The sequence below is a fragment of the Helianthus annuus genome, chromosome 13 (genome assembly GCF_002127325.2).
Source record: "Helianthus annuus cultivar XRQ/B chromosome 13, HanXRQr2.0-SUNRISE, whole genome shotgun sequence".
Taxonomy (NCBI): Eukaryota; Viridiplantae; Streptophyta; class Magnoliopsida; order Asterales; family Asteraceae; genus Helianthus; species Helianthus annuus.
Window position 1 is genome coordinate 110875907 of NC_035445.2, and position 15147 is coordinate 110891053.

Consider the following 15147-nt stretch of genomic DNA (forward strand, 5'->3'; position numbering starts at 1 on the left):
GGTCATGGTATTATTAAACCATTTAGACCAGTTTAAGAAAATAATCAATAATCAATAGAATATAATATTCTCTTATATTTATTAGACAAGGGAAATTATAATTTCATAACTGTCAATGTCTTGAAAGACATTTTATTTAACATTAGGCTCGTCTCGAAGGACATTTAGATAGCTCAGAAAGCTTGTCACAAGGACGATTAAAATATAATCAATGATCTCTTGGATCAGTGATCTTCTAAGGGTCGAACAAAGTTCATTGCCTTATTGACAAGAAGTTTATAAGTAATACTATCTTTGTCATTATTACACCTTTGCTTATAAGCCTACATCTCTGATGGATGTTTTGGTGTATACATCATATTTGATGTTTATTTCCCATGATTCGTATTGATCATTTTGGGCTATATATAAGTGACTTGGAAAATCCAAGTACAATTTGGAAACTTGTGTGGTTTCTCGTACCGCACAGTTAGGAATGTTAACATGTTTTCAGATGTTAACAGTGATTTACTGTCTTAAAAAGGTTGTACCATCATAGCCAATTAATATTTTGGCTAGGTTATACCTCTAAGAATTTCTTTGGCAGATCAGTTTAAAAATCGAAATGATATAAAATAATGTAATAAAATACATACTTAAAAACCAAAGATAAACTTCATTAAACCATGAACTAGTACAGAGATGCCCTAAACGGGACTTGGAAAAACACAATGCCCACGCAGGGGCTACTGAAATAGGAAATAAGTCCACGCAGGGATTTGAGTACAAAAAATAAAATAATGTCCTCGTAGGGACTAGATTTAACGAAAATACAAGAAAATAACTTCCTATTTCTTCTTGCCCTTAATAAGGTTTGCAAGGCCCTTCAAGAAACTACCATGCTCCTTCTTGGTTTTTCTAGTCTCATGCTCAACCCTATCTAACCTCTCTAGGATTTCCTGAGTTTGCTGCTGCTGCTGGGGAGGAGGAGGTTGCTGGTAAGGCGGGTACTGATAACCCTGCACCGGGTATCCAGTTGGATAGACTGGAGGGTAAGAAGAAGGGTAAAGATGGTGGTATTCTGCAGCTGTAAGGTAGGGATCATGGTTTCCATAATCCGATGGATAACTTGTTGGGTTTCCAAAAGGATTTTACCCAGAAGTATCTCCTTAAGTCGGAATTGGGTTGTCGAAACCCGTAGGCGGCTGTGGTGGTGCATAAGAAGCTGGCGGAGGATCGTTCTCCGGCACCGCGTTCGAGGGTCCACCCATTTGGGGGTCCTCAGGAATAGGAGGAAAAGAACTTGAACCATGTGGAGAGCTAAAACGAGGTCCTCCTCGCACTGACATGTGCGCATTCCTCCTTCGCCTTGGAGGCTCGGGAGGTGGCTGAGGTGGCTGTTGAGGCGGCTCCTCAACAGGAAATGGTGGAGGTGAAACTGCTTGAAGCTGAGGCTCAATCAAAAGAGGTTGAGCTGGAGAGCTATGGTATGAAGGAGTAAAATACCAATCATAATTGGCCATCCTCTCTTGAAATGAATCGGGCCCACGGTACGGTGATCCCTGAAATGGGGAACCGCTTGAAATGCTAATTGGGTGGCCCGGTGTTCCGGTTTGCATCTCCGGATCTGGGTCGTCGCCCATCTCCATTTCCTGAGAAAAGTGGTCCTCAGGGCCCAAAGGGTTGTAGCCTAAAAAGTCGTTAACATAATCATTCGGATTAAACTGTGCCGGCGAGTAGGTAGAATCCGAATGATGGAAGGAATGAGAGTGCAACGAGTGGTAAGACTGGTGAGATTCGTGGGAGTGATGGGAGTGTTGAGAATGGTGTGAATGTTGGGGCTCGTCTGGGACAGGCAGCCCGAAAGATAGATGAAATGACGGTGAGGAGCTCAACGAGATGGAATGTCTCGCTGGCTCGTAAGAGTGACCCCACAGATTGTGAGAGTCAGAACTGGAAAATGACGCAGATGGAGTGCGTCGGTGTGAATATCCTGCTGCTGATGGTCCCCCTCGCATGGGACCCTTTCCATTACCCCTAACTCTTGGAGGCATTGTAGCTGAACTTCCTGTCAAAACAAGAAAACAAAACAAAATAAAATATAAACAGCAAAGGAATGTTAAGAATAAATCCTAGGACATTTGCCTAGACTCGAGAGTCTAAGGAATGTGCTTATTGTGTCATTGAGATTAAACACAAAAGGTTAGTGTTTAATTCACTCAATGTTGGCTCTAATACCAACCTGTCACACCCCGATATTTCCACATATTACCGATGGGCCCGGCGGGGAGTATCGTGACGTAGTTGATATCATCATTGTCAATACACACAATAAAATAGCACAGCGGAAGGCTTGGTGAATAAACTATTACAAACCATAATGTCTGAGTGTTCGAGTTTAAGAATATACAGACTGGAATGTAATAAGATCCACAGGCGGATCATAAATGTACAAAGAAACAAAAACAACAGACTTCATGTATCTTATGGATTTGCAAGATCCTCTAATGACACCCTATAGCTCCAGCCTATTACGAGAGGTACCTGTCAATCAGTCTTTAAGAAAATACGTCAGTTTACACTGGTAAATACAATTAACTGACTCATTTTGAAAACATTTATGAAAATTGATTTAAGTGCACATGGCACAAATTATTTATAACCTGGGACAATTATTTAAAGATAATCTTGTATACCGATTTATATGTTTGTCATACAATTGGGGCCAGTTGGAAGCCGGTCGTGATTAACCGACTCACCACTTATAGAACCCACAAAGGAGTTATCCCCAACATGTGGGTTTATATTTAGCATTTGCATCTGTCAGGTGTATGCCTACACCCCGTGCATAGGTCGTGGCCATTTTCAAATGAAATGAGCCGAGGATATCCAGGACACGGTTGAATTAACCCCCAATGTTCATGTTATCAAACAAAACAGATTAAAACGGGTTATGCAATTTATTAATCACAATCCGATTAAATGATTTCATACCCGACCAAGTGGTATTATTATAATACCATATCCCAAGCCCGTATAAGGGAAAATAAGTTAAAAGTATTTACCTGATGCTAGCAGTAAAATCCTAAAGCTTTTTGAAGGTACCTTCTACCAGAAGTTATTTATTCTGTATAGAAGGTTTATTAACCTATTAGGATGCTAACGAGTCTTTAATTAAGTCAAGGACTTAGACCGGCTAGCTAGAAGGAAACCTTACGGTTCTAAACGCTAGATTAAGCGGAGACTGGAATAGAATGTGGTTTAGACCCGACAAGCTTGGATACTTGTATAAGATGGGTAAGCTAAACACATTCTGGAAATTGAGGATTTAATGATAAGGTTAAGCCCTTTCGGCTATTTTACGTAAACTAGTCACGTAAACCGATCCGAACACATAAACGCGTAATGGGTAACCAAATAAACTATATACAAGTCTTAATCGTTATTATGCTCAAAATATGTTATTACATCAGTAAGATGTTAACATATATGCCCAAAAAGTAATTTAAACCAAAATAAGTCCCATAAGGGCATTTTGGTAAATTTGAATGCCCATAAAAGAGTTTAAATATTAAACTGAGTTTCAGGTCTGATCTAATCAGTAAAAATATGTATTTTTATAAGGTCAAAATATGTATTTTTGGTAATTTCATATAGGCTTTAAAGGTCAAAATAGACTTCTGAGTTTAAAAACTTTGGCTTACTGTTTAATTATATAAATTATCTTAAAATATCAATGGGTAATAAGTTTTATATGCCAAATAGTTTTGACCCATACTATGTGCTAAAAACGCTTAAAAGTCGGTTTTAAGGGATATTCGGGTTAAAATAGGAAATCTGAGTTTTTGATCAGTTTATAAAGTTCAAAATACTTTATTTATCATATATAATCAGTAGCAAAAGGTTTGGCATTAAAAAGTTATGTAAAACTCATTTTATGCATGAAAAGGGTAAAACCGACAATTACCGAAATCAAGCTATAATCCTATGTTATGCTCTGCCTAAAAATAAATAAAAATCTTCAAAAATCCCAAAATATTATTTTACATCAATAGGTAAAAAGTTTGGTATTAAAATTTGGGTTTAGATAGGCTTTATGCTAATTACGCCATTTAATTAATAAAAAGCTTTCTAATTACGCTAATGAAGATATCTTCTAATCTAGACCTCAAACTGATGTCAAATTTTCGGGACAAGTCTAAATATCAGTAGCAAAGGTGTTTGTCCATTCACATTGCTAAAAATCTCAGTTGTATGTCAAAAGGGCGTTTATGGCATTTTTAAGCATAATTACGATCAAGTGCATATAATTCAAACTACTAGGCACCATGCAATATAACTCCAGAGGGTTATACTACTAAGTAATGTGGTCCTAATGGAAGCTTAAAACATGGGAGAAATAAGTTTAAACGGGCCAGAACTGAAAGTCAAAGCAAAAGTCAAGCTTTTGCGACTTTCGGTTATAAACTGACCTTAGACTATTAATTGCCAGGTTAGGACTGATAAAACATGTTTTAATATTAATTACCAAGTCATTAGAATGTTAAAATATAATTTAGAACCTCTGGTTTATTAATTTTAATCATTTTCAAACATTCTGTCCAGTTTGACTTTAGTCAAACTACTTTGACCCGACAATTGACTAGTCAAACGAGACAATTAGGAGGTGCCCTTTAAGGGGTTAATCACCTACCTTAATATGGTCCTATAACCACTTTCAATTTGATCAGTGGCTGGTCCATATGTAATTAAAACGAAAGTCAAACTTAATTTACGATAAGTTTGACTTTAGAGTAATTAAGCTAATTAAAACGACTAAGCAAGTAATTAGAGGCTTACTAAAGGTCCTAGCTGTCTTTTCTACACTTCAAATTCTTCTCCTAGTGTTTGCAAGCTCCAGATGCAGGTCCTTTTGAAGTTGTTGCAAATGATGTGCCAAGAACATAATACTAGCACTCTTTATATAGTGAATTGCCAACTCCTTAGATCATTGCAGCTGTTGTTGGACATCCTAGGATCACTCCAGGTGTCTAAGGGGATTTATTTTACCGTTTACCAGCCCCTAGTATCATTAAAAATGAGGTTGAGGTGGTGGAACAGCCTAAACCCGCACCTGGCAGCCATTTTCTGCGTTGGGCATGCTCAGGCGGGACGCGTAAGCCATAAAGGAGGCTTGCGCGGGCCGCGTGGTCCTGATAAACTGGTAAAACAAGTTTCTTGGTTGGTAGATTCAGTCCCTGATGGTTTTAATCCCTTTTTAACATGATTTTTGGCAATACAAGCCCTTGTAGTCAGTTTGATGAAGTTCAAGGATGCATGAACAAACTTCGTTAGGCTCAGGTTCGTTAAATCTATTATATATAATAAATGAAAAAAATTTCGGCTGATGTGGCAGCTTCTTAGAGCTTCTCACAATGGGTTTTGGCGGGAAACTGCTCGGGTCAAGAAATGGCACGCGGATCCTGATCGTTTTAGTAACTCACCCATCTATTCGGATCCAATATAAAAACCCATTTAAAACACAATTTTCTCTTCTTTCAACATTATCAACCGCCTCTTTCTCTCTCTATTCTTTTCCTTCACTGCTTCACACCGAAACCCTAGCCTCCGTGTTCCTTTGGCTTGAAGCTTCTACATCTCATTTTCTCTGAAAACATACGCTTGTGCTTGAATCGACTGATAAGGGAGACACGCTTTGCCCTTTCCAATTCCTGCTCTCAAACCCTACTGTCCGAATACACATCTTCCCCTTCACGTTTCCTGCCGATCAATCGATTTATCAATCCTATAATATACTAATCTCATCAATGTAAGTTTCTCTCTATTACTTGCTCTCTACACCCTCTTTGATCGCTGCTTTGGTTTTCCCTGGTATGTAACACTTTGACAATTGTTTATGGTTTGATTTGGGGGTTTTAGGGTTTTGTTACTTTAGGTTTATGTTTTGATTGGTGCTTTAATTTGCGTTGTTTTTTTTTAAATTGGCTGTATAGGGTTATGTTCTTGCTTTTTTTGTTATCGAGTGTTTGATTCTGGGGAAAAGAACATCAGATTCATATTTGAATAACTAAAATAAATTCATGTTTATGCTATAGTATATGTTGTGTCGGGTTCAAGACATTTTGATTATGGGGTATGCATCTTATTGGTATTTTATTTATTGGCGTATGTATATGATCAGATAGTTTAAATGTTGGTTCAAACAATACTACATTTGTATTCATACTTGAGGTAGTGTTGCAATGTTGTTGTAGTTTTAGATGTCAAGAAAATGAGTAATTTGTTGTATTAACAGGTTGAAAGCCATCATCAATTTGGCGTAGATGGGTATTCAAGAAAATAAAGGCATAAGTGGGAGTTTGGGTTCGTTTCTTACTCGCAGGTGCTTCACCTTTATCTTGGACTTTTTAAAAGTGCAAGATAATCATCCATTGAAAACAATAATAATACAACGGTGCCATAGATATTTGTCACTAAATTATATTTTACTTCACCAACCATCAACATTTGTTATTGTTTAATATGTGCATTAATCACTTTTTGCAGATGCTTTGGTTGTCTTATGAGGGGCTACTTAGAAGGTGAGTAATTAATGGTTATTTTGGAAACTTTGCACTAATTTTCTTGCTAAATGGTCATGACGATGTTGATTTGTGAGGTTTTGGTGTGTGCTGCCTCCTTTAGAAGAAGAGGATGTTCCTCAACTATACCCAAAAGGGTCAAATCTTGGTATGTAATCCTTTAAAATTTAGTTACTTTTTTTCATATCAAATTATAAACAATTTTATTATTTACCAAATTGCTAATTTTTTTTAAAGAGTTGTTGGACATGTTACGTGAAAAACAAGAAGCAAGAATCAATGTTGGACATGAATAGAAAACTTTTCCAAGAATATGGATTCTTTGCTTTACTTGATCATACATGAGAACTAAATGAAGTTAAACACTAAAAATCAAGGGCCCTTAAATATGGGCCTCAATCTTTGGCTTATTTTTTATAGAGTCCAGCCGCAATAAATCTTGATTTAGGTTTTATGATTCTTGAAAATGCAGGTGAGTGAGCTTGAGAAACAGTTGAAAATGGAGATAAAATCAAGAAACAGAGCCAGAGCCAGAGTCTAAAAGATCTGGTAAAAGACATAATTTCTCTTTAGATGATGGTAATTTAGGGTCTTTTAATGAGGATATTTTTTGAGTAGTCTAATGAGAATAAGAGTTAGAAAGAAAGATGGAGCTGGAGATCTTTTAAAAAAGAAGATGACAATGGGTATGTTTCTTGAATTTAGAACTTGATTTAAAACATTTAGCTTTAGATAAGGTGTTAACATAAGTGTTTCACTATTTGTAGCTAGATTTTATGTATTTTGGTTCCAGCGGAATGAAATGGTCAAGACCGGGTTCTCCGGGTTCGGAGGAACCCGACTTTGTAGTGGGGCTACTTCAACTTCAAAGATGAAACAAGGGTTACTAAATAAAGTTCAATAAGCAATCCCAAACACCCCTCTAAAAGTAACTTATTTAGTTAATGCTTAAAAGTCAAATGTGGTCATGATTTGTTCTTTTGATGTTTTCTTTTCGTATATGCTCAGGCATGATTTTACTTTCAACAACTTATATCATGAGTTAGTTACTGTCATTCAATGTTATACAATCTTTTTGTTCAGTTTACTATTCTACTATTTCTTTGTTCATAACAGTATCGCCTCTAGCTCTATTCTGCACCGATTATTGTGTTGCAGGAAATTTGTCACGGATATCTTAAGCTTGAAAATACACTGTTGGAAGTGCAGCTCCTCGTGTTAAAAATACTTAAAATATGTGATTTTGGGTATTCAAAGGTAATTAATTTACTAAGTTTTCATATTTTTTACGGGTCCTCATACCATAATTTAAAGATTGGATAATAAGTGGTTGTTAATATTCATATTATTTTTTTATTTATTTTTTTTTTTTTTTTTTTTTTTTGCATTCAGTCATCAGTTAGGCGTTCCCAATCAAAGTCAGCTGCAACTTACATTGCACTTGAAGTTCTTTCAAGAAAAGAATATGATGGAAATGTGGCTCCTTTGAGCTTTTAGTTATTTACTAGACATGCAATTTAATGTTATTTCTTATTTGAATTACCATACTTGACTCATCCTAACACACACCATTGTTCTTGTGGAAAAACGATAAATTAAATCGTTAAAAAATTAAAAGTTAAGTTTTCGACATATTTTGATACTGCATTTGTTGGAAAACCTTATGGACTTTAGTTGACCGCATGGTTTAGTCTTTTTATTTATACATTTAAGCAGCATTAGTCATAAATAGTTTCTAATTTCTAATATAAATAATTTTCTCAACCCGGGAAGCAATCCCGGGTGATAACCTAGTATCACGATAAAAGCAAGTTCCGTCAAGTTGACACTTATAGCCCAAAGTCTTGAAAACATGCTTAACGATATCGAAACCACGTGAAATTTATACCGCTTATTCTTGATAGTATATTTGAATATTTCGAAGCCTCGGTTTCGTTAAAAGGTCACTCAGAGGTCAGAATTGACATGTTGACATGTTTAACCCTTGTAGATTTATAATCTTCCGATTATTTTTACAAACGGCTTCTTACATCCAATCAATCACTCGTTTAAGAATATATTTATCACGTATGGTCATTCAGAGGCTCAAGTTTGGCATGTTGACACTTTTAGTCCCTCTGTAAGCACAGTTTCACTGTTTGTCAACTTTAGTCCTTCAAACTCAATCTTTCACATGTTTATAGTTGTTATGGAAACTTCTGGACAATCTGTTTCGCTCAGTGTCGCGCCCTGATGATTCCGCCATCGGTTGGGGTGTGACATTAGTGATTATGGAAATCAAATACACTAAAGATCCTTTTCTTATATAACTTGCTGTTTTCATTACAGAGATGAATTTCGTGGATCTAGATGGTTTATCTCCTTTAATTGTGATCTTTTCACCCCTTGGTGAATTTACTTGGATTGACTTTTGATCACATAAAATACTGGCTTTATTGGCTATTAACCAATCCATTCCTAATACAATATCAAATCCTGCCAGATTCATTGGGTAAAGGTTTGCAATAAACTTTTGATTTAAAATTTATATTCTTGCTCCCTGCAAGTTTTCAGAAATTCTAATGGTTTCCCCATTTGCTGTTTCTACTAGACATTCTTGTGAGAGTTTAGTTAATGGTTGATTGAGAAGTTTGCAAAATGAAGTATTAATAAAACTTTGGTTTGCACCAGAGTCAAATAATACTTTAGCAAAAAACATCATTAACTAAAAACGTATCGGCTATCACGTCCGGAATCATCTTGGCTTCATCTGTCATCAGAACAAATGCTCTAGCATTTTTTGTAGTCGTATTGCCCATGGTTGGAACTAGTTTTGGACAATTTGGCTTGATTTGACCTTTTTCTCCACAGTTTAAGCACCTTCCATTATTAGGTTTCCTCCTGCAATCTTCTTCCTTGTGCCCTGGTATCTTGCAGAAATTGCAGTAAGTGGAGCATTTTCCCGAATGCTTCTTCTTACAAGCCTTGCAGTAAGGTGCAGAGATAGAACCTACGTTCCTACGATTGGAATTTCCATAACGAAATTCCTGGGTAAGCTTTTGAGCTAGGTTCCTCATTTGATCCTCTTCTCATGTACAAACTAATTCATCAGTCAAGGTGTTTGCTAGTTCTACAGTTTCTTCTATGGTTTGGGGTCTAGCTGCCTTGACTACATGCCTAATCTCCCCGATTAATCCCCAGATGTATCGGGAGATTAATACTGGTTCTGGTGATGCAAGGGTTGGTACTATTCTAGCATATTCAAAGAATGTAGTAGTATAACCCTTACTATCTACTCCAGTCATTCTAAGGTTTAAGAATTTATTTGCTATCTGTTCCTTTTCATTGGGAGGGCAAAATTTCCTTTCTACCATGTTCTTAAATTCTTCCCATTCCATATTATAAACCCTATCACTTCCTCTAGACTGGAGGATAGTGTTCCACCATTCTAAGGCTGAGTTTTTAAACAGATTGGAAGCAAACATTATCTTATCCTCTTCAGCACACTTGCTTATTTTTAAGACAGCCTCAGTCTTTTTTATCCAGCGTAAAGTGGCAATGGGTCCTTCAGTGCCCGAGAATTCTATTGGTTTGCAGGACCAGAATTCTTTGTAAGAACAACCATAAGGCATGGTTCTTCTTCTTTTGGGAGTGGGTGCTTGAAGTATGGGTCCATTGTTCACGCTGTGTTCAGGTTCAGTTGGTCGCTTACTGTTATGCTTACTTTTATTATCCGCTTCCCTAACTGTTTGGATAATAAATGGCATTGCATCTATGATTCCTTGTGCCACTATGTGTTGGATGGCACTGTTATTCGCTTGGTTTCCATTGTTATTGTTGTTCGGGTTATCATTATTCGGGTTATTGTCGTTCTGGTTATTATCATTCTGGTTTCCCTGGTTCACTTCGTTGTCCATCTGAATTTTAAACATTTACCAATTATTAATGTCACAAGATAATACAATCAATCACACAACATGCAGGTTGATAAAAAACGTCGAGCATTGCGACTTACTCTTCCTTCTATATATTATATGCATCTAATACAAGACAACACTGGAAATTAAAAATTACAATACAACTGAAATAGAAATTACACTACTAGTAATAGGCATCCGTGTGTGTATATATATATATATATATATATATATATATATATATTCATACACACATATATTATTATTTTATTATTATTACCATCTCCACCATCACCTTCACGGATATGGATTCATCCAGAAATCCATATTGCGCTCGTCATACTTCCAGACGAGTCGCTCTCCCACCTGTCTCATCCTCTCGTTACTTTCTAAAATTTCCTCACCGAATGTCCTAAGTCATGGGTTCTGGGACTGGGTTTGGAATCTGAGGCATGGGTTCCTAGTACGGGTATGGATTCTATAAAATTTCCCTAATGTACTGATCACTATCGTAGTAGGGATCTAGAGGGTCCAAACCTGGGTATGCTGTGACAACCCACACAATTACAGGTACTGTACAAATTAATTAACTCTAATTATGTGCTTGATTACAACTGATGCTTTAAACTGCTTACTGATTTATGTTACATACATACATGTGCATCCTTTACATACAGTCACTTCATTTATTTCATACAGACTCTTAGTGGCAAACCTGATGCACAAAGCACAGTTAGCACAGTGAGCGGATAACTCAGACACATGCTGACAATGCCAGCACATAGACAGACACTATATTGAGGCCAATATGAGCCAGGGATAAAGTACTATACCAGGATGGAGTGTAGGGAAGTGAGGACCATAAGACTGTGTCACTAGGTGATAGTTTGAGTGCCGAAAAATGCCTAAAACTCATTTTAAGTATAGAATCCTGCATTTTCAGTAACAATTCAGCTTTTAACACAATCGTGTTATACAGAGAATTGACTAAATGGTCCTGAACGCTTCCCTAAGTGTTGGAATCAAAATTCGTTACAAAAAGATGCGTAAAAGACACTATGCGGCACAATTAAACGCTTTAACGGAACAATACGTAACCGAACAACCAGACATTACCCGGGACACCAAAATTTTGTCTGAAACATTATTTTATTATTCTTAAGTAATCATGGTCACAAAAATCCCCACACACTATAGAGACATGACATACACCCACTATTCTAGAAAATACCCGTAACCTCCTAATTATTTACCTACTAACTATCAAATTTTACAAATTACCCCCCCAACCAAATTTCGGCCCCATCATTACTAAATATTTTGTTTAGATTTTATTTTTATCTTCTTGATTATGATTGGCCAAGAAACCTAGCTAATCATTTCTCTAGGAGTAAATTGCCATTTTAGTCCCTGAGTTTTGTCCAAATTTGCCATTTTAGTTCAAATAGTTTTTTTTTTGCCTATGGGTCCCTGACTTTACCCTTTTGTTGCCATTTTGATCACATACACTAACTCCATCCAAAAACTCCATCTTTAACCAGGGGTATTTTGGGGATTTTCATTTTAAATGTTTTCAATTGCCATTTTGATCCAATTCCAAAAAATCAAAAAAATTCCAAAAAATCAAAAAAATTCCAAAAAATTCTAAAAAATAATAAAAATTCTAAAAAATCATAAAAATTCTAAAAAAATACAAAAAATCTGTTTCGGCGCGAACCGTTTCGAACCCGAACCGTTTCGAGCTGAACCGTTTCGACGCGAACCGTTTCGACCCGTACCGTTTCGGCCCGAACCGTTTCGAGCTGAGCCGTTTCGACGCGAACCGTTTCGACCCGTACCGTTTCGACCCGAACCGTTTCAAGCTGAACCGTTTCAACGCGAACCGTTTCGACCCGTACCGTTTCGAGCTAACCGTTTCGACGCGAAGCGTTTCGAGCTGAACCGTTTCGAGCTGAACCGTTTCGAACTGAACCGTTTCGATCCGAACCGTTTCGAGCTGAACCGTTTCGAACTGAACCGTTTCGAACCGAACCGTTTCAAGCTGAACCGTTTCGACCCGTACCGTTTCGAACCGAACCGTTTCGAGCTGAACCGTTTCGACCCGTATCGTTTCGACCTGTACCGTTTCGCGGCACGGTTCGCGTCGAAACGATTCAGCTCTAAACGGTTCGGGTCGAAACGGTACGGGTCAAAACGGTTCGCGTCGAAACGGTACGGCTCGAAACGGTTTGGTTCGAAACGGTTCAGCTAGAAACGGTTCGGCTCGAAACGGTTCAGCTCGAAACGGTTCGGCTCGAAACGGTTCAGTTCGAAACGGTTCAGCTCGAAACAGTTCAGCTCGAAACGGTTCGCGTCGAAACGGTTCGGGTCGAAACGGTTCGCATCGAAACGGTTCAGCTCGAAACGGTTCGGGTCGAAACGGTACGGGTCGAAACAGTTCGCGTCGAAACGGTTCGGCTCGAAACGGTTCGGGTTCGAAACGGTTCGCGCGGAAACGGATTTTTTGGATTTTTTAGAATTTTTATGATTTTTTAGAATTTTTTGGAATTTTTTTGATTTTCTGGAATTAGATCAAAATGGCAATTGAAAACATTTAAAATAAAAATCCCCAAAATACCCCTGGTTAAAAATGGAGTTAGTGTATGTGATCAAAATGGCAACAAAAGGGAAAAGTCAGGGACCCAGAGGCAAAAAAAAACTATTTGGACTAAAATGACAAATTTGGACAAAACTCAGGGACTAAAATGGCAATTTACTCTTTCTCTAGGTTGGTTAGGGTGGCTTGTGAGTTCCCAAGGCCCTCTATATCACCACCACCATCATTTGCTCTCTCACCTCACTCCTCTCCCTCTCATTTTCGGCTGCCCACATCTGAATCCATCACTTCAACTTCCACTCCTTTGATCCATTTTTAAGTCTAAAACAAGTGTTAGAAAGAAGCCTTGTGGAGTTTGGAGCATTAGAGCCTTGAAGAAGCATCACCACTTGCATTCTCACACCTCTTTCACCATCATTTCTTGTTCACAAATTCATCCCTAGCCCTTGTGCTAGTAGTAAGTCTTCGATCTAGCTCATGAATCATTTCTACGTTGATTGTTCGAAACATTGTTGTTTGAAGCTTAAAATAAGAACACAAAGAGAAAGTGAACAAGGAACCTAAACACAAACTTATATAATGATAAAATCTGGTTGGATTATGTTGGTATAAGTATGCATGTTGTTTGATCATTGATTTCTCGATAAACCAGTTGTTAGAACAATCGTTGACGCGTTTTTAGTAACTTTTACATCGTAAAAAGCATGCTGATTGGTATTTCCAGCCAACTTCAACAGGCTGTAACTGGACTGTTTTAAATCGAAAAACTGATTTTCTGAAGCCTAAATTATGTATTTTTGAAAAACCAAACAAATGGCACTGGAATCGTAATTTTTCGAGGTCGTTTACTATTTTAAAAGACTGTTTTTGGACAGCAGCTTAATCTGTGTTTTTACTGCAGAAAAAGTGTGTTGTATTCGGAGTCATAACTTGAAACCTGCGTAGAATCAACTCATGGAATTTTTACAGTAGATGGTCACCGTTGTCACGATGATCCTCCATCTGGAATTTCGTCGATCGGACTTACAAATAATTTTTAGTGAATTATTCCGTAAACTGCAATCAGAAAGTAGCAAATCTGATTGCAGTCGGGTAAATGAATTTCTATAAAATATTGGTAACGAACTGGACCCCGATATTTTTACACAATAAATTTGGATCATATATGACATTCTGTAAAAGTTTGAGAATTTTTGGAAAAGGTTAACTATTTTATAAAAATCCTCGAAAACAGTCCAGTTTTGGGTAATGAAGCTGAAATAATGTAAGTAATGCTTTGTATGTCTAAATGTCGGTTTGATTATTGAGAACGATCTACTGGATATATGTAAAAGAAAATGATATGCTATTAAGCATGGACGCCTCCGCTTACAAAGGAGACCATGGCGAAATTTTCCGAAAAACCAACACTTAGTAAATATTTACTAGACATAAGTTTACTAAAACATTGAACGAACAAATATCCCAACATGGCACATAACTAAGTTAAAAATTAACTATTTTGACAAACAATTATCGCACGAAACAATATAAGTAACGTGACACAAAATACTAAACTCTAAGCCAAGGCACGGCCCGTTCGTCTAATAGACATTAGTATGTTGTAGGTTGTCGTGTAGCGGACAGAGTTTGAGATTCGATTCAAGACGCACTACTGTGAGTTCATGTCCCCCTTTTCCTTTAACTGTTTTCAGTTTTATACTTCGGGGGTGAAATACATGTTACAAATTTACAGACGCTTTTATAAATGGTATGGTTAGCTTAAGGAGGGTTTTTGTTTAGACGCTTAGATCATGTGAAAGGTGGGTACAACACTTATGGCCATTAATCCTTGTCGTAGGACCGAGGGACATGAGTGATAGATCTATTTGGGTGTAGCGAGCCCACACCCTTGAGGCCAGGGAGGCCCATAGAGGTGACTGTGTCTTACAGCCGGAGGCCGGTAACAAATTTGCTAGGTTTGAGTACTTCCTGCACCGTTTCACACATGTCAATGGATTTGCAACCCATTGGCAATCTCTTTTATATTTCCTTAATTGCTACATACCAGGGTTTTCATATACACAAACGCATTTCAAAGGTTTATACAGACTCA

At 37.3% G+C, this 15147-nt stretch overlaps 1 protein-coding gene and 1 long non-coding RNA gene across 6 annotated transcripts; one reads left to right on the plus strand and one right to left on the minus strand.

Moving 5' to 3' along the window:
- Positions 1 to 1148: 1148 nt before the first annotated feature.
- Positions 1149 to 2033, minus strand: LOC110901492 (extensin-like). The gene has a single exon (XM_022148318.1). The coding sequence runs from the start codon at positions 2031 to 2033 to the stop codon at positions 1149 to 1151; it is 885 nt and encodes a 294-aa protein (XP_022004010.1).
- Positions 2034 to 5507: 3474 nt separating this feature from the next.
- Positions 5508 to 8105, plus strand: LOC110898981. Of its 5 annotated transcripts, none has more exons than XR_004875888.1 (8): positions 5508 to 5788; positions 6275 to 6361; positions 6526 to 6560; positions 6638 to 6708; positions 7033 to 7246; positions 7328 to 7488; positions 7719 to 7817; positions 7953 to 8105. It is a non-coding gene; the product is annotated as an uncharacterized LOC110898981 (long non-coding RNA). The 5 variants fall into 5 exon arrangements; XR_002569828.1 differs by having other exon boundaries at positions 7033 to 7109; positions 7179 to 7246; positions 7328 to 7817; XR_002569831.1 differs by having other exon boundaries at positions 5508 to 5850; positions 7328 to 7817.
- The last annotated feature ends 7042 nt before the right edge of the window (positions 8106 to 15147 follow it).